Genomic DNA, 25,468 nt, shown 5'->3' with positions numbered 1-25,468 from the left:
GTATGTATGTAGGTCTATGCCGAAATAGAAAAAAAACAACGCGCGTTGGCAGCTGAGATTGCTGTTATTGAAAAAAAAAGTGAACCGTCTTTGAAAATGCTCAGTTGCACGGCGGCGGCTGGCAAAGTAAGATGATTTGTTTTCTGTTTTTGACACCGACTGAAATGGCGGAAAATCAAAATCTATGGCATTCCCACACATATGCGTTGAGTATGTTTAAAGGCGAAATTGTACAAAGCAAAGTGGAAATTTGTGAAAATGAAGAAAAATGACGAAAATGAATAATTCGTTTGAGTTGCGTTGAAATCGGGTGGCTGTTGGGGACAATCACGAAATATGCGGTGACCAGTTGCATGCGGAAAGGCTGTGCGAGACATGGCATTTGTCTACGAAATGAGATTTGTGCGATTTTAAGAGTGAAACGTTGTGGCCGTAATCGAAGTGAAATTTCAATTCGAATTTGAGGAATTTTAGGAATTTTCAAGTGCAAAATGCCGGCAAGAAAGCAAGTACGTGTGAAGTAGTGAAAAATAATATAAAATCTCCGAAATGTGCTTAGGAACTGTTTGAATGAAAAAAAGAAACAAAGTTTTGAATGATATATGAAAAGATTATATGTATATAAGTATATTTGGATAATATATTTGTAAAAAATGCATTTATTTATGCATATAAAAAGCGAAAGTGTGAATTATGGATCATATAGTATTGCTCGTATATCATTAATAGCATCTAATACATGTCGAATACATTTCTTCTAATGCAAATAAAATATACCGAAATAAAGCAACACTAAAAACTGTAAATATATATAAGACGAAGGGAAAATGCCGCTGGGAAAAAAATTAAATTTTTTCATTAAAAACACCTTTTCTTAAACGCACTGAATTCACCAAGAAGTAGGGAATAATATGTAATACTACTTACTACTAGCTGACAAGCAGGAGGTCCCTCCACAAATAGGAGGAGGAGCTCGTCCAAAAACCTCACAAAAGAGTACGCGTCAATTCGATATTTTTTATTTTGTTTTTTGCGGAAAAAATGAGTGTAGCACAAAAATATCGAGTCAAAAGCAAGCAATCCTATTACATATATCAAATAATTATTCTTAATTTTAATGAAATAATTTCACTGACTCAAAATCAAGGCATCATGAAACAGCTACAACTAATAATAAATTCATTTATTTCAACGTCCAATACAGGGCTGGGGCAAGAACTTAACAACAATCTGAAAAGAAACTGAATATACCGCTATACCCTATGATCAAAAAGTACCGGGAATGTTTAATTTAAACGAACCGCGTGGGAACCGGTCCATATTTTTTTCTTATGTTGGTAAGATTGTAAGATACACATCTATCACTTAGCGCCATCGGAACATTAGTGTCTGCCCGGCCGGCCGGAAATGTGGGCAAACAATTCTTAGATTTTACATGATGATAAAGCGCCATCGCACCGAGCCCTAATTGTGCTGGATTATTTGACCAAACACCTAGTAAATATCATCGTGCAAGCACCGCATTCACCTGATACGGCCCCGTGCGACTTCTCTTTGTTTCTCAACTTGAAGTTACCGATTCGTGGAAGCGGATTTCAGTCGATAGAGGAGATCAAAGACAATGCGATGAAGGAGCTGAAGGCCATCCCTTCGTCGGCCTACCAGGGGTGCATGGATGACTGGGTTAAACGTTAGCACATGTGTGTTGCGTCAGACGATTCATATTTTGAAGGAGATAAAATAAATTTGCCTGAAATTTAACTATGTTTTGTTTTATTTAAGCATTCTCAGTACTTTCTGATCATAGGGTATACACACATATTTTCTTAAATATATTTAAATAAATATGTATTTGCTATTCTCTATCAATTGTGGCGCGCGTCTTGTTGTTTTTTTTCAAAAGACTAAATATAATTTTATGCCGCCTTTGAAAGGCAAATTATTCAGATGAGCACCATTTTTCATAGCAAAAATACACGTAGAGACTTCCTATTGCATTGTAGTTTAATTCCAACAAAACTTCAAAGAATTAAATATCATACATTTCTGCTTTATAAAATGTGGGTACATTATTAAGGTTTGCATTTTAGAAGGTATTGTCACAGTCCTATTGAAATTGGTTGCCCTGAAAAAAATGCCTGAAATCAATAGTTCTTTGATATTCAGTATATCTCAATTGTGATCAGCGAGTTAGCTGGTTACCAATAATGGAATGATAGTTTTAAACGCAGACATACCACATTTAGCGAAGTCGTCAACTATCTGTGCGATACTTCTGGCAGAAAAATGTGAAACACAGATGGCGCTCCAAGCAGTAAGATGGCGTTGTTCCTAAGCAAGGGCATTGCCACTCTTTATCACGGGTGGGTTAGCAAAACCAGCGCAAGACGAGTCGTGTCGAAGCACTATGCTCACGAGAGGAGTGAACAAGGAAAAAAAAAAAGTTTTAAAATAGTATTATAGTGGTATCGTACACCATATTTTGTGACATATTATAACAAAATAAATGAACAAATGCTAAGAAATGAATCGTGAATGAATGTCATGAAAATAATGACCCATCACCATTCACGTCCTAAAAGACATAATAGGCCATGGAAAAAATCATCGATTGTCATAAATATCAGTATAAATCATATGAAGCCATTTATGTCCTGAAAGAAATGGTATAACACAATTAATGTCATTGACAGGCCATCAATCATGTTATGACAGAAATAATATAACATTTACTGCAATTAGTGCCAATAGTGCCAATGGAGAAATCATATGCTACTATTTACATTATGCACAATTTTTACAATACCACAATTAATGTCAATGATAGGCCATTGTCTATGTTATGGCAGAAATCATCTACCGCGATTAGTGTCAAGGAAGAAATAATATCCTAATATTATGAAAGAAATGGTATATCACAATTAATGTTAATGACAGGCCATCATCCATGTTATGGCAGAAATCATATACGATTTACCGCAATAAGTGCCAATAGAGAATTCATGTGCTACCATTTATATTATAAAATAAATGGTATACCATAAATAATGACAATGTTCATGTTATAGCAGAAATCTTATACCATTTACCACAATTAGTGCCAATGGAGAAATCATACGCGAGCATTTATGTTATAAAAGAAATGGTATACCATAACTAATGTCAATGACAGGCTATCGATAATGTTATGACATAAATTATATACCATTTACTGCAATTAGTGCCAATGGAGAAATTATATGCTACCATTTATATTATGAAAGAAATGGTATACCACAATTAATATCAATGACAGGCTATCGTTCATGTCTTCACAGAAATCATATACCATTTACCGCAATTACTTCCAGTAGAGAAATCATATGCTACCATTTATATTATTAAAGAAATGGTATACCACAATTAATGTCAATGGCAGGCTATCGTTTATGTTATGACAGATATCATATACCATTTACCGCAATTAGTGCCAATAGAAAAATTATATGTCTCCATATTATGTTATTGATGATGGTATAACACAATTAATGTGAATGACAGGCCATTATTTATGTCTTGAAAGAAATTATACCATATTTTATGCCATAAACTAAATCAACTATCATAACTTATGCCTTTTAAGAAACTCTACATCATTATTTATCAACATATATTATCATCAATGTCATATGTATCATTAAGCACCATTTTTGTGTCATAGGAAAAATATTATAACTCAATAAATACCATGCAAGATATGATAGACCAAGAAATTATATGCCATCATTAATGTAATGAAAGCAATTATACACTATATTTATGTCAAAACACAAAGAAAATACCACAATTTATGTCTTGTAAGAAAAAATACACCAGCATTTATCAACATTCACCTTCATTAGCGTCGCTGAAGCAATCATGAACTTTCATGAATGCCATAAAAGCAATAATGCGTCATATTTTACACCAGTTCTGTGCGTTAGACAAAATATGAAAACGTAACAAATCTAATTCAAGATAGTATAGGTCGCCAAATATAATATAGAATAAATCATTTACCATCACTAATGTCATGCAAATAAAGGTACACCATTATTCCTAACCCAGAAGGAGTTATAGATCACGGAAATAATCATCAAGACTAAAATATAGCGCTGAAGGAACCATAGGCCATCATTAATGATATGGATGAAATCATCCGCCATCATTAATATCGCTGAAGAAATTATATAGTACCATTATTTATGTCATTAAAGTGTTTAGATGTCGACATTTATGTCACGCATGAAGCATTGAAACACAAGCATTTACCCTGTATGCTATAATCTTAAAATTTTTCATAGTATAAACAGAGGACATATTTGTTATTGTATATACAGAAGGATAGTTTCAAAAAATATGGGCTGTAATTTTTATAAGTAATGGAGAGACAAATTCAAGAAAATTGTATTATAAACACTTTTATTTATTTCATATATAAAGCAAGTTGGCAAAACCTCTCAACATGCGAACTAAGCTGACAGGCATGTCCGAACTGGAACAGCGGTCGATCGAAGATCTTGCCAAGATTTAACAGAGAAGCTATAAGAAAAATGATAGGTGTATTAACTGGTCATTGTTTAATAGGCAGCCACGCTAGAAGGTTAGGATTCCCGTACTTCGATTTCTGTAGAAGCTGTCTTAATACAGAAGAAGAGGAAATAGTCAAACACCTTTTATGTGAGTCTGAAAGCTTAGCGACAAGGAGGCTCCGCACTCTTGACATGGCGTTTTAAACTGATGTAGCGGGCATAGCGCATCTAAAACGAACGTAGCTCTGCTCGTTTATTAAAGCTACCGGATGTTTTCAAAAGTAACCCATAGCGTAAAGATAAGTTCCACTGGTATCACAATGTACCTGCGAAAGGTCTAAGTGTGTCATCGCGACAGCCACCCTACCTACCTACTTAGCTATATAAAGCAACCAATTTTATGACATTTTCGTGGGCTGTATTTTAAAGCAAGGAAACTGAGTATTTTCGAGAATGGTGATATTTACCAAAATCATTGTTGTTGTTTACTTTTCTGTTGATAACACTGAATTGACTGCTGTTTGCCATTATTCGATCGTTAAATCGCACCCTACCTAATATCTGGAATAGAAATACATGGACAAACGTTTCTCCTATATCGATCACATTTAGACTGCTATGCACAAATTTTTAAAACCCATCCGTCTCTTGGAGGTCACTTAAAATTGGTATTGGTATCTCCATTTGTAGCTCAAGACACATTCACAATCAAATTAAAAGAGTAACTCGAACAAGCACCTAAACCTAAAGTTGCCATTTCTAAGTATTCCATATGCAGGTCAATGATTGAGTACATGAAATATATATAAAGATAGCCATTGATGCTTTTCAATACACCCAATTAATGCATCTTTTGTATCTTCTATATGCGCACAAAATCGATAAAATCTAATAAATACTTTCATCTCGTAATTATTCAAAAATCAAATAACGAAATTTATGCATTTCCACTAATAGCTATTACGTATACGCAGCGGTGGCTCTCGTATCCAGCTAGAGGCGCACAAACGCATAAACAAGTGCTTTGCTTTAGCAACGCCACGAGAGTGAGTGGACATACGAAACATATGGCAGCCGCGTATCACTCAGTAGCGAACAAAAACGACAGTAAAAACAAGAGCAGTGATTTTTCATTTGACGCTAAAAATAAATGAGAAAAAACAAGCAACAAGTTATGCTCACATTTTCGTTGGCATTGCTGAGATGAGGTGGTGCAATGTTTGACAAATCGCTAATCGCCGGCGCTGATAGGTTTTTGTTGTATGGCGTACAATTGTATGGGAGTCAAGAGACGTATATGCACATCTGTATTTAGAATAGTAGCAGCGAGTCACATTGCAAAGTTTTGAGAATTTGTTTTTTTTTTTGTATTTTTGTTAATTTTTTTATAAAAATATATTTCGTAGTGCAATAAAAACTGCATAAATAAAAGTATGAAAATTTGTAAAAAATTAAAAAAATTTCAACACAACTTAAAAGATGTGTAAAAAATTACGAAAAAGCAAAAGAAAAATAAAAAAATGTTCGTCAAATTTAAAAATTTGAGTCATACTTTTTGAAGTTTCTGGGTATGCCGTTCCGTGGCCCATTTACACTTAAAACTGTGTAAAAATTTTTTTATTTTTATTTCATACAAACAAAACCATACAAATTCAAGTTTCAAACGTTGTAAAAAATTAAAAAATTTTCAACAAAACTTAAAAACTGTGTAAAAAATTACAAAAAAAAACACAAAGAAAAATAAAGAAATGCTCATTAAAATTTAAAAATTTTAGTCATGTTTTTTCAAAAATTGTGGGTATGCCGTTCTGTGGCACATTTAATATAATTTTGTTTAAGTGTAAGTTTAAAGTCGTTCCAAGCTATCGTTGATTTTTGTTAATTTTTTTATTGATGTATTTTTGTCCATATAATGAATGCTCGAGATTTTGTTCACATATATGTATGGAGAAGATGCCTGAGCCCAGAGGAAAAAAGGAATTAAAAAAAAAAAACGATTTTTTGTCCGCTTCAAACGTTCGATTTTTTTATTTATTCATTGGACTATAAGGCTGCATACTTGAAGTTTTCCCAAAGATTGTAAAAATTTTGATTAGGTTAGGTTAGGTTAGCCTGGTTGGCAATAAGCCACGCATAGACCTTTTGGTCCCTAGCGATACCAGATGGAGACCGACCTCTATGAATACCAAAAGTATCATGTGGGATGTCAGCGCTTTTGGCGAATCTAAACAGCGCTGGGAGCTCCGCTTTTGAGACGTCTTCCAGACCCTCAAACAGTGGGACTCCCAGGCATTTTAGTCACGTTTTTAATAATGCCTGACAAATGCACAGAAGGTGTTCTAAAGTTTCCTCCAAATTTTGATTAAAATTTTTTTAGTATTTTTTTCTTTTGTACAAAGTTTGAAGCTTTAAATTGTATGGTTTTTGTGGCAGTATAAATAATATTTCTATAAAAAAAATTTTAAATATTAATGGACTATGAATAAGTTCGTGCGGTTTTTTTCGAAATTTGAAACTTTATTGACGTAAAATGGTTACAAATTTAATATTCAAAATATTGTCCATCGCTTACTACTACTTTTTCCCATCTTTCTGGCAATTCACGGATTCCCTTTGTGAAAAATTCGGTCGGTTTTGCCGCAATCCACGAATCGATCCATTTTTTGACTTCATCGTAATTACGGAAGTGCTGGTCAGCCAGGCCATGTTGCATCGATCGGAAGAGATAGTAATCGGATGGCGCAAGGTCTGGACTATACGGCGGGTGGGGTAGGACATCCCATTTGAGCGTTTCTAAGTATGTTTTGACCACTTGTGCAACATGTGGCCGAGCATTGTCATGTTGCAAAATAACTTTGTCGTGTCTATCGGCGTATTGCGGCCATTTTTCTCGCAGTGCTCGGCTCAAACGCATCAATTGTCGTCGGTAGACATCCCCCGTAATCGTTTCATTCGGTTTCAGTAGCTCATAATACACAACACCCAGCTGGTCCCACCAGATACACAGCATAACCTTCAGGCCATGAATATTCTGCGCCGACGTCGATGTTGAAGCATGGCCAGGGTATCCATACGTTGCCCGACGTTTTGGATTGTCGTAATGGACCCACTTTTCATCGCCAGTCACAATTCGATGCAAAAAACCCTTTCTTTTGTGCCGTTGAAGCAGTTGTTCGCATGCCATAAAACGGCGTTCAACGTCTCTTTACTTCAATTCATACGGCACCCAATGGCCTACCTTTCGGATCATTCCCATGGCTTTTAAACGTTTGGAAATGGTTGATTGATCAACTCCCAAAGTTTTTGCAACCTCTTCTTGCGTTTGAGCCGGATCTTGATCGAGCAATTCCTCCAATTCGGTATCCATGAACTTTGGCGGCGCACCCTCGCGTTCTTCGTCTTCCAAGCCAAAATCACCACTTTTAAAGCGTGCAAACCACTTCTGGCACGTTCGCTCAGATAGAGCATGCTCACCATAAACTTCCACCAAGATACGATGACTTTCGGCTGCTTTTTTCTTCATATTAAAATAATGAAGAAGAATTCCCCGCAAAAACACATTATTTGGCACGAAATTCGACATTTTCAAGTGTGGTAAAAATATTGTTGTTTACGCTTCAAATAAAAAACTTATACTGACGTTTGTGCCTTACGACAGTAGCTCTCCAATGAATGTTTGGAAATGTGGATCGATGGAATAATAATCAAGTTACGCCATCTGTTGTAAAACCGCACGAACTTATTCATAGTCCTATTAAATAAAAAATAAATGAATAGTCAAAACCTTGCCATTTTTTGTGCTGCTATTTTTGTGAATACAAAATAATAATTTTGCTTTCATTTTCCTTGCATCTCACTATCTCTTCACCAAGCTTCAATACTTAAGTTAAATTTGTAGCTGGAATATTACACTGACACCGCTCCAACAGTCTTCCCAATTTCTTCAGCTCTAGCATTGCCTTTTGCGAACTCAAATCGGCGCCTGTCTTTTAAATTTCGAAGTATTTCATTTAGGAGAGCAAGTGGCTCTCGCTATAATATAATGCTGCTCTCTTGCACACTAAGTTGTGGTACATTTTGTTTGTTTTGCCTTGGCTTCCCGTTCTTACCGTAATACGCGTGCCAAAAATGTTGTTTACATCTCATGAAATAAATCTGATGATGGCCAAAATTATGAGCAAACAATTTAGTGGCATTTACCGGTTGCCGCCTAATCGAACACCTGTTTATTTTGGCACACTTAGCCGAATAAATAGCCTCACTTGGTAATTTATGAATGAATTAAGATTTACGGCCACTCAAGGTGAATTGCTTTGCCTCTTGTTTTTAATCAATTTTCGCTATTTTTTCAAGAGAATATTTTTTTATCTTTCAGAAAAACAAAAAGAAACATAATCATCAGCAGCAACAACAACAACAACAGAAACCAAAAGAACAATCCAGCGTTGCAGATTCTCCAGCAATTGTGGATAACCAATTTGAGTGCCGCGATTTGCCAACCAAGCAGATTCCTTATAGAATTGAAAAATCATCGATATTGGGTCGCTACTTGGTGGCGAATCGCGACTTAAATGCCGGTGAATTGCTCATTACAGAGGCGCCTTTGGCAATAGGTCCTTGTGTTTCAGCCGATGCAGTGTGCTTGGGTTGCTATATGCCCGTGGAGCTGCAATCATCCCAATACCGGTGAGTCTATTAAGAGGGTTAAGATGGGCAGCAGGCACTTACGTGCAGCTCACGACAAACGATAGCGCATCAACGATTCACCCAGCTTAAATGATTTTTGCTTTGGTTCACTTTAATGTTTATGATTTGAGCTACACCAGAGAGCTAGTCTAAGAAAAAAACATATAAATGCAAATTTCAAAACTTGTGTAAAAATGGGAAGAATTGTAAAAATTATCCTCAAAATTCCAAGCTTTTTAATCACAATAAAAAAGTGGGTATGCAATTTTGAAGCTGCTACTTGCAGTTGATATTTTCCATGTTTTTTCCAGACGGTATTGGGTATTTTTCCAAAATTGTGCAAAAGTTCATATTTTTGTTATATGTGGAAAACTTGCACTTTATTGCATTCAAATTTAATAGACTATAAAATTTTATACCAAATTCTAATTCAAAACCGCGGACTTGGGATGAAAAGTTTTTGGAAATTTTTCAGCTTTTGTATAAAATTTAAAAATGGGGTTTATTATATGGGTTTTGTTTAGCAATGAACTATTTAACATATTTGTATAAAAGTAATGATCATTAAACAAAAGAAAGATAGTCCGAACGCGCTAAAAGATAGTCCAAATAGAAAAGCGCTGATAGCATTCTGTCGTAGGGTGTAAATGCTGTATGAATGTTGTTCAATATTTAGGTATGTGGAATTTCTATTGAGGGGACACTCCAATAGTAATACCGGCAGATTTTACCGAGAATTCATTATGTATCGGTTTATTGATATACAATGTGGCGCAAGGCCGCCCGTTTCCAGAAACTGAAGGCTTTTTACTAGCAATTCAAGACGGGATAATTGCAACGAAGAAATACAGAAAATATCCTGAGAGATCTTAGACTACAATCTTTGCAGAAAGTGTCATCAGCAAAGAGTATTGCCTCTCTCCGCCGGCAGTGAGCAGGGGCACGCCGCAAGGCGGTGTTCTCTCACCATTTCTCTGGCTTGCTGGAGGAGCTGGTGAGAAGGGGCTGTAGGGTTATTGCCAACGCGGATGAAGTGACATTAATTGTTAGAGGAAAGTTTATAGATACCCTGTACGATTTAATGCAGGGATATCTGAACGTAGTTGTTAGATGGGCAGCAGACTGCGGCTTATCGGTGAATCCTCTTAAGACGGAGCTCGTCCTTTTCACGAAGAAATATAAAATACCCAGAGCTCAACTCCCCGCGATGGGGGGCGCTCCGTTGGTGTTTTCTGCCAAGGTGAAGTACCTAGGTCTAATCCTTGACAGTAAGCTAACGTGAAAGTCCAATATTGAGGAGAGAGTAAGGAAGGCAATAATCGCCTTGCATGGATGGGCACAATTGGCAAAAGACAATGGGGCCTCTCGCCTAGAGTTGTATTTTGGCTCAATAATACCATAACAAAGCCAATCTTGTTATATGAAGTTGTTGTCTGGTGGAACTCACTGGAGAGGACGACATCAGTTAAAAAGCTAGAAAGAGTTCAAAGGTCTGCACTCATTGGAATCAGTGGGGCGCTTCGAACTACTCCTACTCTGGCGCTTAATGTAATGTTAAATGTGCTACCTATAGACATCGCAGGCAGAATTGCTGCTGCACGTACCGCAATCAGGCTGAGCGGATTGGGCTATAAGCTCAATCTCACATTTGGGCACTCAAGCATCTTCAGAAACTTTGAGTTCATCCCCTTGTCGACGGATCAGTGTGTGCCCTCGCTTAGTCCAAGCGAAACTTTCTCCACCCATATTCAACCAAGGGAGGAGTGGACCGAGGGCAACCCTTGGAGACAGGGTCTGGTTAACCTGTTTACGGATGGCTCGAAGTTGGACGGTAGGGTTGGAGGAGGAGTATTCTGCAAAGAGCTCCCCATCAAACTCAAATTCAGGTTACCGGGTCACTGTAGTGTGTTCCAAGCAGAGGTGGCCGCGATCAAAGAAGCAGCTGAGTGGCTACTTACTTGCAAAATAACTTTTAAGAAGGTAAATATTTACTTTGATAGCCAAGCGGCAATTAGGGCCCTAGGCTCTATTATGGTGCACTCGAAACTGGTCAGGGCATGCCTGGGCTCTCTCTCGATTGCTTCAAAATTCTTCTATATAAATATAATTTGGGTACCTGGTCATAGTGTCATTACTGGATACTGCGAAGCCGACGAGCTGGCCAGACAAGGGACCTGTGAAGTAGTGTGCCCGCGAAAGGAGAGGATCGGGATCCCCTTGACATCCTGCGCTCTACTCCTGGAAGGATGAGCTTTGTACCAACTCAGCGAGCGCTGGGCAAGTACACGAATGGGTAAGGTCGCGAAGTCCTTCTTGCCACGTTTGGATAAGAGGCGTTCGAGGGATAGTCTGAGGATGACAAAATCTCATTTCTCAAATTTCGTGGGCATCCTCACGGGGCACTGTCCGCGGGGTATACATGTCGTGAGACTAGGAATTACTTCGAGTCCTTTTTGCGTCAGCTGTATGGAGGATGAGGTGGAATCATCTCAGTACCTGCTACTCAGCTGCCCAGCTCTCGCGGGACTAAGATTCAAGCATCTTGGTTCTCACTTCTTTTCTGCGCAGGTCTTGATAACAAAATTCTGATGAACTTCATCAGCAACATAAAGAGGTTAACACAACCGCGGACTAGTCACCGTTCATAGTCCACAAACACTCAACCCTCCCCATCCCTTTCCCTTTCGTCCTTTTTTCCCTCATCTTTTTCCCCCTTTTGCAATGGTACCACAAAGGATGAACCAAACTTATTTCGTCCAAGTGGGCCCACTTTCTGGGCAACCATCACTATCTAACCTAACCTCTACATAGTATTGCCTCATACATACAACAAGTGGATGCTCAATACTTGCAGGAACCGATTACACTGAGAGACACAATATAGCAGCTCAAATAATACACCAACAACTGACCATAAATATAAGTGAACAAACAACACCAATGAATCTTACTAGAAATACATACCACAAAACGTAATGGAAAACGAAAAAGTAAAGCTTTACTGGGACAGAGAGATCCTTACAGATATAACAGTTGCAAGTAATAGACCAGACATCACACTTATGAACAAAAAACAAAAACAAACATATCTGATTGATGTTGCAGTCCCTAATGAAAACAATCTAGTACAAAAAACTAGAAAACATTTCTAAATAAAATCCGAACGCAATTGAAATAAAATAATTATGGAAGTAACGAAAAGTTAATATAGTACCAATAATAATATCTGCAACTGGCTTAACCGCAACAACATTCGCAAGCCACATAAAAACAATAGAACTAAAACAAAACATCCACCATACAATTCAAAGAGCGATAATCACGCAATTGACACGGATAACTCGAAAATTTTTACACCAAAACTAACAAATAAATATGTTATAACGTGCCGACACGACTTGCAGTCCGAAACTGCCGATGTGCCCCGTGAAAATGGACCCCGTCTCGCGCGGTATGGAGGGAGAGAGGCGTGGGAGTAATAATAGTTACAAAATAACAGCATGAGATCGAGGTCAACAGCTGGCCCTTTTACAAAATACCATGACGCTATGATGAAAAAAATTATACTCTAGTATTGCGCCTAAAAAGCAAGTTGAGTTTTATTTTCTCTTAATTTTTTTTTAAATATTTTATGAGAATAATTTAGCCTTCAGCGAAGGGAACTTATTTTTGAAAGGGAAAATGTTGGGTGTGGTCAGTTCATGAATTCTAAAATAGTGCCACAATATTTACTTTCAAAAATCGCTTATTTTCGGCTAAAAAGTTGTTTAGAATAAAAAAGCAAAACAACAAAATAATAGGCCAAGAGGTGACATCAGTGAAGGTTAAACAAATGGAAAGAGAAATATTTATTTGCTTTGGCGTTTTCAAAAATAGAAACGCTATTTTGAATTGCTGCGGTATTTATTTTGTTATTTTGTTTTCAAATTCATATTTTTCTATATGTGTAAATACACATACATACATACATAAATATATTAGGATTGAGAATCCATTCGATTATTCTATTTAGCAACATTTTTATTACTCAAAGCGAGCATTAATTAAATAATTTTAAAAATGGTTATTCATAAAGCAGAAATCAGGAAAGACTCAAAAATTATAAAATCAGAAATACAAATTTGATGTGGTGGCCGTGCGGGAATGGACGAAGAGTTGACGGTGAAATAGGATATATGTAAATTATTATTATTATTATGTGTGGACGTGTCACTGTGTCTTGAAATATCTATTGTACCTACTTCATGGACCCAGAATAATTCTCTGAGCACAACTTCCTCACTAAAGTATTTTGCTTATTTTATTTGGGCTTTTCCTCCTTTGGAAAAATAGATTTTCCCAGGTCTTTGTCTCGCTTATTTATCCACCCTACATAAGCTGCAAAGTTTCATTGGAGTATATTCCCAGGGTAGAAAAATGATAGCTCAACCTACAATGCCCCTTCTATATGTAAATACAGCGATTAATTTTTTCATTCAAAAGTATGACTAATCAAAAACTCAATTATTCAAATAAATTGTTCGCGAAAATTTACTTGTTCATTAATGAAAAATTAAAATTAATAGAATGAGTTGGCATGTGACTACCAATCGGAGTACGCAGGTTCGAATCGCCGTACATAAAACACCAAAATGAAGAAAGAAGTTGTTTCTAATAGCGTCCGCCCCTCCGTAAGCGATAGTAAACCTCTATTTCTACTACGAGAAAGTTCCTCATTAAAAATATCTGTTGTTCGGAGTCGGCTTGAAACTGTAGGCCCCTCCATTTGTGGAACAATATCAAGACGCACTCCACAAATAGGAGGAGGAGCTCGGCAAAACATCGCGCTAACTATTTTTTATTAATCCAAGATTTTCTGATAATTCAAGTGAAGAAAATAAACATGCAACAAATATCTCATTAGTTTTAATATTGCGCTTAATTTATTGGTTCACTTGAATAGAGGCACTTTTCCAAACTTACCTACTTTCTTAGTTTCTAAAAACAAAAAAAAAATTGCTCCTCAACCCTCAACCTTACTCCTGCACAAAAGTCAGTGCATTACTTGCATTGTGGCTGCTAAAACAAGCAAAAACAAAGAAAAAGGTACAGTTACACATTGCATCAGGGGCGCCAGCAAGAGAAAGCGGGCTATCACGGTAGTCGCGCAGACACACGAAATTTATCGAAGTCCACAACCATCTGAGGGATCCTTCTGCCAGAAATATGTGAAACACAGTTGGCGCTCTAAACAGTTTGCAGGCGTTGCACCTAAGCAATGACAAGTGGGTATTCCCACTATTTAGGACTGGTAGCGGCAGGCTAATCACCTACCCTACCCGAAAGCAAAATAGATTAACGAAACCAACTCAAGACTAAGACTTGTCGAGGCCTTATGCTCCCGAGTGGAGTGAACAAGGAAAAAAAATCTTTAAAAAATAAATGTCATCAATGGTTCTACACAAAAATACCTCTATACTTCCAAATTGATCAACCATTATATCTATATGACATATTGAGTCGTTAACGATGTGTGGAGAAAAATTTTGAAGGAAGCTGAGGCTCACACCGAGCTGTATTGGTATGCATGATGATGATGGTGATTGAGTCTTTAAAAATATACTCTATACATATATAAGTACTAAATAATATACATATATACTGGGTTAGGTTAGATTAGGTTGAAGCGGTTGTCCATTGTTGGACACACTCAGGCTCATGGTCCATGCCGCGTGGGAAACTAGGTCATATCCCTCCTGAAAGCAATGTGTGCAAGATCCTTAATTTCGACAGAGCCGAGGTCTTCTAATTCGTTGAAAAAATGTCCGCCCAAAAGACGTCTGGATAGAGCAGGACAGTGACACAGAAGGTGCGTAATCGTCTCTTCCCCTTCCTCGTCTAGACAACTTCTCCAGAAGTCATGTGTTTGCACACCCATTCTCTGGGCCTGTCTACCGATTAGGCAGTGCCCCGTAATAACTAAAATCAGTGTGTTAAGACTGGGCTTATCTCTTCTTAATAGAAGTTCCGTGCGTTTAGCATTGAGAGTCGGCCAGAGCTGTCGGGCGATTTTGCAAGTGGCTTCATTACGCCATATTTCATTCGCTACTCTTACAATTTCTTCAAGGATACGTAGTTTACATGTTTGCAAGGGTATACCTACATATATCATTGTCTATGTACTCATCAGTCAATGTGGTATCGATTTTCGCTAGTTCATCGGCTCTGCAGTTCCCCTCCATGTCGCAATGGCCAGGAATTCATGCTATGATTAGGTGAAATTACTCAGCCATCTCGTTAAGACTGTTTTGTGAGGGATTTTATCGCCGCCTGGCTATCAGTGATAATGTAGATTTCATCTCCAGGTATCGTATCACACTGAACCAGTGTTACGGCTTTCATTATTGCCATCAGTTCAGCCTGAAAGGCACTACAGTAGTCGGGAAGTCGAAAACTGAGGGAGATCCCCAGATGTTCGGAATATATAGGTACATCTGCCTACCCTGCCGTCGAGCTTTGAGCCATCTGCGTATACATGGATGGATTCGCCCTGTCTTACCACGTCCCGTTCCCACTCTTCTGTAGAGGGTAGGGAATTATTTTAATAATTTATATGTGAAAATATTTTTCATTCTCCCTAATTTTTCAAAACCCTATAGATCCTTGAAAGTTGAGCAAATTAAAAAAAAAAAAAAAAAAAACAAATTCCTATATAATTTCACACTTTTTAATAAAAATCCTTAGCAAAAGTTGCCGTATGTAGTTTTCTAGCCCATTAAATTTTGACACAATAAAGAATAAATTTCACTTGTCTCAGAAATCCCTTTGAGTTTTTAAATTTTTGTTGCTGGCTTTCTTGTGCATTTTCTCCATACAACGAATGCTTGATATTTTTATATCTGGAAGAAAGTACTCAACATCGTCAGTAGTAAAAAATCTAGGGAATTTTTGAGCCATTTGGAAATTGCACTTTACCTATTATATAAAAAAATTTAATCAGCTACAAAACTGTACCTCTGAAAATTTTTCTAATAATTTCGACTCAAAGGTGTAAGATTTCGATTTTCTGGCCCTACGCTACAATTGGAGTTAAAGGAAGTTATATAAAGTATTACATATGTACTATATATACATATACATGTATTATGATGAAAAATTCTTCATGTTTTTTTTAATTTTCACAAAGTGGGAAGTTTGCATTTGAGTGGTATTCATAGCACAAAGAACTATATTTTCATAAAAAAGTTACTAAAATTCAAAGAGAAACAAATAAAAACGTAAAAATCCCCAAAAAAACCAAAATTCTATATTTACTTGACGCAGTGTATAAATATTTACAAATATCCACATGATTGACACATAAATTCTCTATTAGAAATCGCCCCTACTGCTTCTCCAATTTGTGGCGTGATGCTTATTACATTTACATTTATTTTTAAAAGTATCTGTTGGTACAAAAACATTCAGTTGTGCATTGAATTTCCCTTTGAGCAGCCAGTTGTAAGTTTAAGACGAATATTTTTAAAACAAATTGACTCAAAATTAATAGTGCGCTGCAGTTTGTCACGTAGTTCGGAAACCGGGGCTATTTTTAAACGCCTATTTTACGATATCTATGAACATTAGTACAGTTTTATGCGAGGATGAGTAATCATATTTTGAAATCACACCAGAAGCCATTAAAAAGGCTGCTACGAAACAACAAGCGGCAGTCTCCTTGTGTACACCGTAGAGTGCGGGCCAATCGGAATAAATTTGAAATTAATTACATTGTTTTAGTTTCTATATTTTTTAATGCATTTCAAAATACCAGAAACTTTTGGAAAATGTGCCCGTGGACATTTAAAGCAACGGAATATGCCAATAATTTCCGATTTTTCTTTTCACTAGTTGCGCGGGTTGCAAATGGCCCATGTGCGGACCGCAATGCCGTGGCCTACATCAACCCACCGGCCATACAGTCCAGGAATGCGAGTTACTATGCAAACACAATATCGGTACAGCACTTAGCGCCGCCTATGGCCAAGTCGATATGGTGAAGAACTACTATGAGCTCATACTAATTGCGCGCATTTTGCTCTACAAGCAAACGGCACCGGACAAATATGCCGACATATTACAAATGGAATCTCACACCGAGCTACGCAAAGGTAATAGCGAATTGTGGCAACACTATGAGGAAAATGTGGTGCAGCGGTTGCAACGCGACTGGGGCATGAGCGCAGTGAGCGCCGCTGATATACATACCATTTGTGGTATTTTGGATGTGAATTGTTTCGAAATCGGACAGAATTCGGCAAAGGCGCGCAGTCTGTACAAGAGCGCATTTTTGCTGGCGCACGATTGTTGCCCCAACACCGCACATACCGACGATCCGCAAACGTATGCGATAATTTTGCGTACATCACGGCCCATACGAAAGGATGAAGGCATTACATTGAGCTATGCGTACACGCTGCAGGTGAGGGGGTGACACCGCGCGAAATTGCTTTTTATTATAAATTAAAAAGGTTTTTCTTTATTAATTTATGATAATCTAACTATGATTTTCTGCGCAGGGTACCTTAAAGCGGCGCGAGTTCATGCATGCAGGGAAATTATTTTGGTGTTGCTGTCAACGTTGCACCGACCCCAAGGAGTTGGGCACGGATTGCAGTGCATTGGTATGCCCGGATTGCAAAAGCGGATCAGTGCGATCAGTTGAACCACTGAATGAGGCAGCTGAATGGAAGTAAGTATCTAGTTAAGGTGATGCAGTTAGGGGTGTCCTTATGAGTTCGGAAATATTTTTTATACGTAATGAGTATAGATACTTCGTTTGGACTCGAGAAGAGGTGCTTTGAAATCGAATAGCTAATGATGAGGTTCGCACTGAGTTCAGTATTTGGCTATAGCAATATTTGAGAAAACATGGAAAAGTTTATAAAAAAATTAAAAAATAATTATATAGGTAAAACATTAAAAATATATTAATAGGAAAAATGAGAAAATGAGAAATGAAAAAATATATAATATATGTGTAAGGTTTTCCGTGGGAACGACGCGAATTAATTTTTTTGCCAAAAAATTTCTATAAAAGGTGCGAAAAAATAGAGAAGTGCAAATAGTCCAGTATTATTTCACAAAAACTTAGGGTAGAAGATATATAAATAACTTAGACTTTTTTGTCGCCTAGCGCTTAGTTATAAATTAGCGTAAAGTACATTCTTTTTTATACCTTCTTAAAAGTTAGATTTTATAAATATTAAATTTTTTATTTTTTTATATCTACGTAGCTTACAATTAAGTGAAATAAAGAAAAAAAAACAACAAAATGCCACCTATACATATGTAAAACATCAGTAATAATAGTTCACATACATATATGAAAAATATAATGAATTTGAGGTGTTGAGCTTCACCAAGTAGAAAATTCTATCTCTAGTCAAAATATTTCTACAGTAGGGTGAACTGTTAAATAATGGAAGAAAAAAACTATTATTAAAAAAAATTTTTTTTTTCAAAAAAAATTATTATTAAAAAATTTTTTTTTCTCAAAATTAATTAATTAATTAAAGAAAAATTTTTTTTTTTTGAAAAAAAGTTATTATTAAAAAAATTATTATTTAAAAAAAGGTTTTTAAGTAATGATTAAAACAGGCAAGAATTCAAAAATATAAGGAATTTGAGGTGTTCGACTTCATTTAGTAGAAAACTTTATCTCTAGTCAAAATATTCATACAGTAGGGTGAACTGTTAAATAATGGAAGAAAAAAACTATTGTTAAAAAAATTTTTTTTTTTCAAAAACACTGTTATTATAAATTGTTTTTTTTTTTAATTATAATTCAAAAAAAAAAAATCCAAAAAGTTATTATTTAAAAAAAGGTTTTTAAGTTATGATTAAAGCAGGCAAGAATTCAAAAATATAAGGAATTTGAGGTGTTGAACTTTACTTAGTAGAAAATTCTATCTCTAATCAAAATATTCATACAGTAGGGTGAACTGTTAAATAATGGATGAAAAAAACTATTAATTAATCTGTTGTTTTTTTCAATAAAAATTATTATTAAAAAAAAAATTGTTATTAATTACTAAAAATTATTATTTCAAAAAAATTATTATTAAAAAAAAATTTTTTTTTCAAAAAAAATTATTATTAAAAAAAATTTCCAAAAAGTTATTATGTAAAAAAAGGTTTTTAAGTGATGATTAAAACAGGTAAGAATTCAAAAATATAAGGAATTTGAGGTGTTGAACTTTACAATACTTAGTAGAAAATTCTATCTCTAATCAAAATATTCATACAGTAGGGTGAACTATTAAATAATGGATGAAAAAACTATTAATTAATCTTTTTTTTTTAATAAAAAAAATTATTTAAAAAAAATAGTTTCCAAAAAATTATTGTGTAAAAAAGGGTTTTTAAGTAATGATTAAAGTCAGTAAGAATTAAAAAATATTAGTAATTTTAGGTGTTGAACTTCACTTAGTAGAAAATTCTATCTCAAGTCAAAATATTCATACAGTAGGGTGAACTGTTAAATAATGGAAGAAAACAACTATTATTAAAAAAAATTTTTTTTTTCAAAAAAAATTATTTAAAAAAAATTTTTTTCCAAAAAATTAATATGTGAAAAAAGATTTTTAAGTAATGAATAAAAAAGGTAAGAATTCAAAAATAGTAAACAACTAAATAAAATATATTTGAACTTAAAAAGGACATCCCTATTGTACAATTGTGTGATGTGATGAAAAAAAACAGAAAAAAACAGGCTAACTAAAATATATCCCAAGAAGAAAAAATATTATTATTAAAAAAATTTTTTTTTGAAAAAAATTATTATTAAAAAAAAATATTATTGCAAAAAAAAATTTTTTTTAAAAAGGTTTTTAAGTAATGATTAAAGAAGGTAAGAATTCAAAAATAGTAAACAACTTAATAAAATATGTTTCAACTTAAACAGGACATCCCTATTGTACAATTGTGTGATATGATGAAAACAACAGAAAAAAAATTTTAATCAATTAATAAAATTTCTCCCAGGCTAACTAAAATATGTCTCAAGTAATAATTAGAAAATTTTAATCAACTAACTAAAATATGTCCAAACTTAAAAAGGACATCCCTTATGTTCCATTGTGCGATGTGATGAAAAAAATAAAAATTCAAAAAATGCTGACTAAATTAAAAAAATTTATTACAGGCCAGCTAAAATATGTCAAAAGTACTAAATAAAAAATAGTAATCAACTAACTGAAATATATCTGAACTTAAAAAAGTACATCTCTATTCTCTCAACAGTGGGATGTAATGAAAAAAAAATATTATTAAATTAATGAGACTTTCTCCCAAGCTAACTAAAATATGTCTCAAGTAATAATTAAAAATAGTAATCAACTAACTAAAGTATGCCTGAATTTAAAAAGGACACCCCTAATGTGAGTTGAAATATTATTTAATTACTTTTTTTTTAACTCTAGATGCGATCAGTGTGACTATAAGTTACAGGCTAAGGAAATCGTGAAATTACTAGATGTAATTAATATGAATTTGGAGTCTATAGATGCCCATAACATACCCGGATTGGAAGCTTTCCTGAAGAAGTAAGTGCCACAATCATTCATTTGCGCCCACTCAAATATAACTTACATCTGGCTCGAAGCACAATTATTAAATATATTTTATTAATATTAATTAAAATCATGGAAATCCATTATACCCAACCCTTTCACCACTACTCTGCTTTAGGTACGAGCGTGTGCTTGGACCCAATCACTATTTACTCCTCTCCGCCAAGTATTCACTCTGCCAAATCTATGGCCGTACCGAAGGCTATCTGCTGAACATAATGCCACTGAAAGATTTGGAGAAAAAGGAAAATTATTGTCGCGATTTTTTGCGTATAATCGACATTTTAGAACCGGGACTAACACGATTGAGGGGTAAGTATTGATATATGCCAAGAAGAAACACTCAAGCATTCGCACTTAATAAACAAACAAAAAATTGCTACTACTCATCCTCTTTAAGGTCTCATTTTGTATGAGCTGCATGGTGCCATAATGATGCGTTCACAGCGTCTGATGGTCGCTAATGAAATAAGTGAGGCGGCTTTCAAGCGCAATATTAAGGAAGTTATCAAATGTTTGCAAGAGAGTCGAGATATTCTGCAATTGGAGCCGTTGGGATCGAATGAGTATGAAATGGGTGCAGCTGCGGCCAATGCGTTGATGCAAATGGGTGTTCAATGAATGTGATGACTAAAAGGTCTATTCACGCTCGCCAATGTATATATGTATATATATTAAAGTACGCTGTTTTTGAAATAATTTCCCTATCTTCAACTGTTGGCGGGGTGAGTTGTTGGTGCAGTGTAATTATTTGTTTTAATTTTAGTTACATTGTTTTTTTACTATTTAGCTTAATTCTTGTGTGGTGATGGTGACTAATACATCAAACTTGTTTCATCAGAAATCATTAAACCACTACAAGCGCAGATGCACACACACACACACACACACACACACACACACACGCACATACACATCCACACACCATTATTCCATTATAAGACAGATCTTTCTCAACATTTACCTCACCATTGAAATGCATGCATTCATAGCTCACTATTAAATCGCCATTTGAATAACAAATTTTTGTTATCATTATAATGAAAGTGTTTCCATCTTGTCACTTTACAATAAAATCATTTATTACACTTTTGCTATTATGAGTTTCCATTGTAACAAATTATAGTGCGGTAAGTAAGCTTCATCAGAATTAGCACTCAATCATAATCCATCGGGTTTATTTCATCAGTAGTAAGTCATTTAGCAATTCTTGCATTTACCATTGAAATGACATTTCTTTTACAATATTATTATTGCCTGAACATAAATCATTCATCATTACATCCTCTCCACTAATCACGAAACAGTTAGAACTTAAGTTTTTCATTTTTTTATTTCTAATTTATCATTTACGAGTTATTTTTTAATGTTTTTCATTTTTTCTTTTCCATGCAGCATTCATAATTCATCAACGACCATTTTCATCCCTCATCACCTTTATTTAATTTTTGCCCACTTTCCATTTTTCTTGCATTATTTATCATTTACTATAACAAGTATCCATTATACATCACCCCTCTTTTATCACTCAACATTCATCACCCATCAATCATCATCCATACATCATCTTTCGCCTTTCATCCTTCAACATCGCGACATTCATCGTTCACTCTTCATTACCTATTACTTATCATTTTGCATGCATCAGTCAACATTTGTGCATCATATATCGTTAACCATTCTCAAAAATCCTTTATCATTTACCACTACGGATATGAATTCATTGCCCATCATTTGCCGTTTACAATTTACGATACCTACATTTTTTACATTTCTCACTTACACTTTACGATTTATCTTTCATCACTTTATCATTTATCATTCATCATTCATAATTCATCATTCATCATTCATCATTCATCATTCATCATTCATCATTCATCATTCATCATTCATCGTTCATCGTTCATCATTCATCGTTCATCATTCGATATTCATCGTTCACTCGTCATTATCTGCATCAGTCATCATTTGTTCATCACATATCGTTCACCATTCTCAAAAATGCTTTATCATTTACAACTACGGATTTGAAGTCATTGCCCATCATTTACCGTTCACAATTTACGATTCAAATTTTACATTTTTCACTTACACTTTATGCTTTATCTTTCATCACTAATCATTTATTAATCATCCCACAGAATTCATCACCCAACATTTCCCACTTTATCATGCTCCATTCGATACCCGAAATTGATATCATATCATTCGTTATTCATCATTCCTACTTTAACATTTCTCCCTTTTCATGTATCGTTCATCAGCCATCATTTATCACTCATCATCCATCATTCATCACTCATTATTTATCATTCATGATTTGACGTGCATAATTCATCATTCGATATTCATAACTCTTCATATATCACTTGTTATTAATTATTCGTCAATAATTATTCATCATTCATCATTATTGATTACATTTCTTAACAATCATCAATCGCCCAATATCACCTCAAATTTATTATGTATCATTTATCACTAATATTTTACCAATCATCTTTCAAGTTTTTCACTTACATTTTAGTATTTGTCGTTCATCACAAATTATTTATAATTCATCACACAGCACCCATCATGGAAGATTTTTTACTTGCCGTATATCATACATCATTCATTACGAATTATCATTGATCATTCGTCATTAGATATTCATACTACATGACTTGTCTTTCTTTTGGTATTAATTGATTTGATTATTCATACAGCATTCATGGCCAATTATCATTTATAATTTATAATTTATCATTTATCATTTTTTATTTATCATTTATCATTTATAATTTATCATTTATCATTTTTTATTTTTTATTTATCATTTATCATTTAAATATCATTTATCATTTATCATTTATCATTTGTCATTTATCATTCATCATTCATTATTCATCGTTCATCGTTCATCATTCATCATTCATCATTCATTATTCATCACTCATCATTCATTATTTATCATTCATCATTCATCAATCACCATTCACCATTCTGCATTCATTATTCATTATTCATCACTCATCATTCATCATTCGTCATACATAACTCATCACTCATCTTTTGTCGTTCATAATTATGCATCATTAATCATAAATTATTATTTTTCATTCAGCCTTCATCATTCTTCTTTCGTCATTCATGGTTAATCATACAAGATTCATCACCAATTTTCATTTACCATTCATCATTGGTCATATATTATTCATCATCATAGAGCATGGCTATTCATATGTTATTTATCTAGATATCTCTTACTATCTTCTTTATTGCACATAGGCCACAACTTTCCGTCACACCAAAACGTAAACTGACGCAAACGCCTTCAAGATGGTTGATAGTTTTTAGGGAACGTTTATGTTTCGTCGCATTTCATCCTTTTTTATTTCGGTTCGTTTATTTCATTTCGAGTAATTTTATTTCATTTCACTCCAGTTCAGCTTATTTCATTTCATTTCATTTCATTTTATTTCATTCCATTTCATTTCATTTCATTTCATTTCATTTCATTTCGTTTAATTTCATTTCATTTCACTCCAGCTTCATCTTATTTTACATCATTCATTATTCATTATTTTCGTTCACCTTCCACACCCTATTTCAATTCATTTCATTTGGTATCATTTATTTTCAGCCCAGCCCTTTAATTCATTTTGTTAAATTCCATTTCCGTTCACCTACAACTTTGAAGTTCATTGATTTTAGGTTCACTTCACTTTATTTCATTCTTTTTTAATATATATCACTTCATTAATCACTTTCAATATTAGTAAGGTAAAGGCCTATTAGGAAAATACTCTTTTGATTCTCCTGCGAAACTATCCGGTTTTGGGATAAAACCTATCCTATGCTTCATAAGAGCATCTAAATGGTTCCATGATTAATACTTATTGCCGTTTTTTATGTTACACAGTGGGACCCCAAGGGACCTACAAGGTCCGTTGGATATTTATAAAACCGACTGCCACAAAACCTAAAGAAGATAGAAATCCTTACATTACTTTCTTTCGTTTTGCTTTATTTTGTATTTCACTTCATTTCAAATTTCATTTTTCATTTCTTTTCATATCTCATTTAATTTCATTTTTCATTTCATTTCATTTTTCATGTCTCATTTTATTTCATTTGATTTTTCATTTCATTTCATATTCCATTTTTCATTTCATTTCATTTCATTTCATTTCATTTCATTTTTCATTTCATTTTTCATTTCATTTTTCATTTCATTTCATTTTTCCCTTCATTTAGTATCATCTCAATCCAAATTATCTCATTTCAGTTCATTTCATATCATTCACCATTTGCTCCACCACTCCATTTCGTTTCACTGAGTTTGATTCCCTTTCATTCCACTTGAATTTCATATCATAGCATTGCATTTCCCTTCATATTAATTTCATTTCACAGGACGCATAGACCAAATCACCACCTCATCGCGAAATGTCACCGCAAGGTATTGGATAAAGAATACGAAGAAAATGCTGTGAAACTTAAATTTGTTATTCAGTTACATTTTTGTAAAGGATTTCTAAGAAAATATAATATGTATTACGAAATGAAGATTTAAAATTATTGTGTGGTTTTCTTACAATCGCAACCAAATCATGTCCGATAATCTCGAAAAAACACAAAATTTGAGTTTTATTT

The 25,468-nt window shown here is 34.5% G+C and overlaps 1 protein-coding gene across 2 annotated transcripts; it reads left to right on the top strand.

Moving 5' to 3' along the window:
• The first annotated feature begins 128 nt into the window (after positions 1-128).
• On the top strand, positions 129-25,390 carry LOC128866197 (SET domain-containing protein SmydA-8). 2 transcript variants are annotated; one of them, XM_054106734.1, is made up of 8 exons: positions 129-509; positions 8,926-9,236; positions 17,106-17,676; positions 17,774-17,946; positions 20,678-20,800; positions 20,946-21,139; positions 21,228-21,552; positions 22,223-25,390. In XM_054106734.1, the coding sequence occupies exons 1-7, from the start codon at positions 492-494 to the stop codon at positions 21,446-21,448; spliced, it is 1,611 nt and encodes a 536-aa protein (XP_053962709.1). In that variant the 5' UTR covers positions 129-491; the 3' UTR covers positions 21,449-21,552; positions 22,223-25,390. The 2 variants fall into 2 exon arrangements, with proteins under 2 accessions (XP_053962709.1, XP_053962707.1); XM_054106732.1 differs by having other exon boundaries at positions 21,618-25,390.
• The last annotated feature ends 78 nt before the right edge of the window (positions 25,391-25,468 follow it).

The sequence above is a fragment of the Anastrepha ludens genome, chromosome 6, assembly GCF_028408465.1.
Source record: "Anastrepha ludens isolate Willacy chromosome 6, idAnaLude1.1, whole genome shotgun sequence".
In the NCBI taxonomy this organism is placed as follows: domain Eukaryota; kingdom Metazoa; phylum Arthropoda; class Insecta; order Diptera; family Tephritidae; genus Anastrepha; species Anastrepha ludens.
The sequence above is the reverse complement of the archived record's forward strand: the minus strand, read 5'-3'. Positions and strand labels throughout refer to the sequence as shown.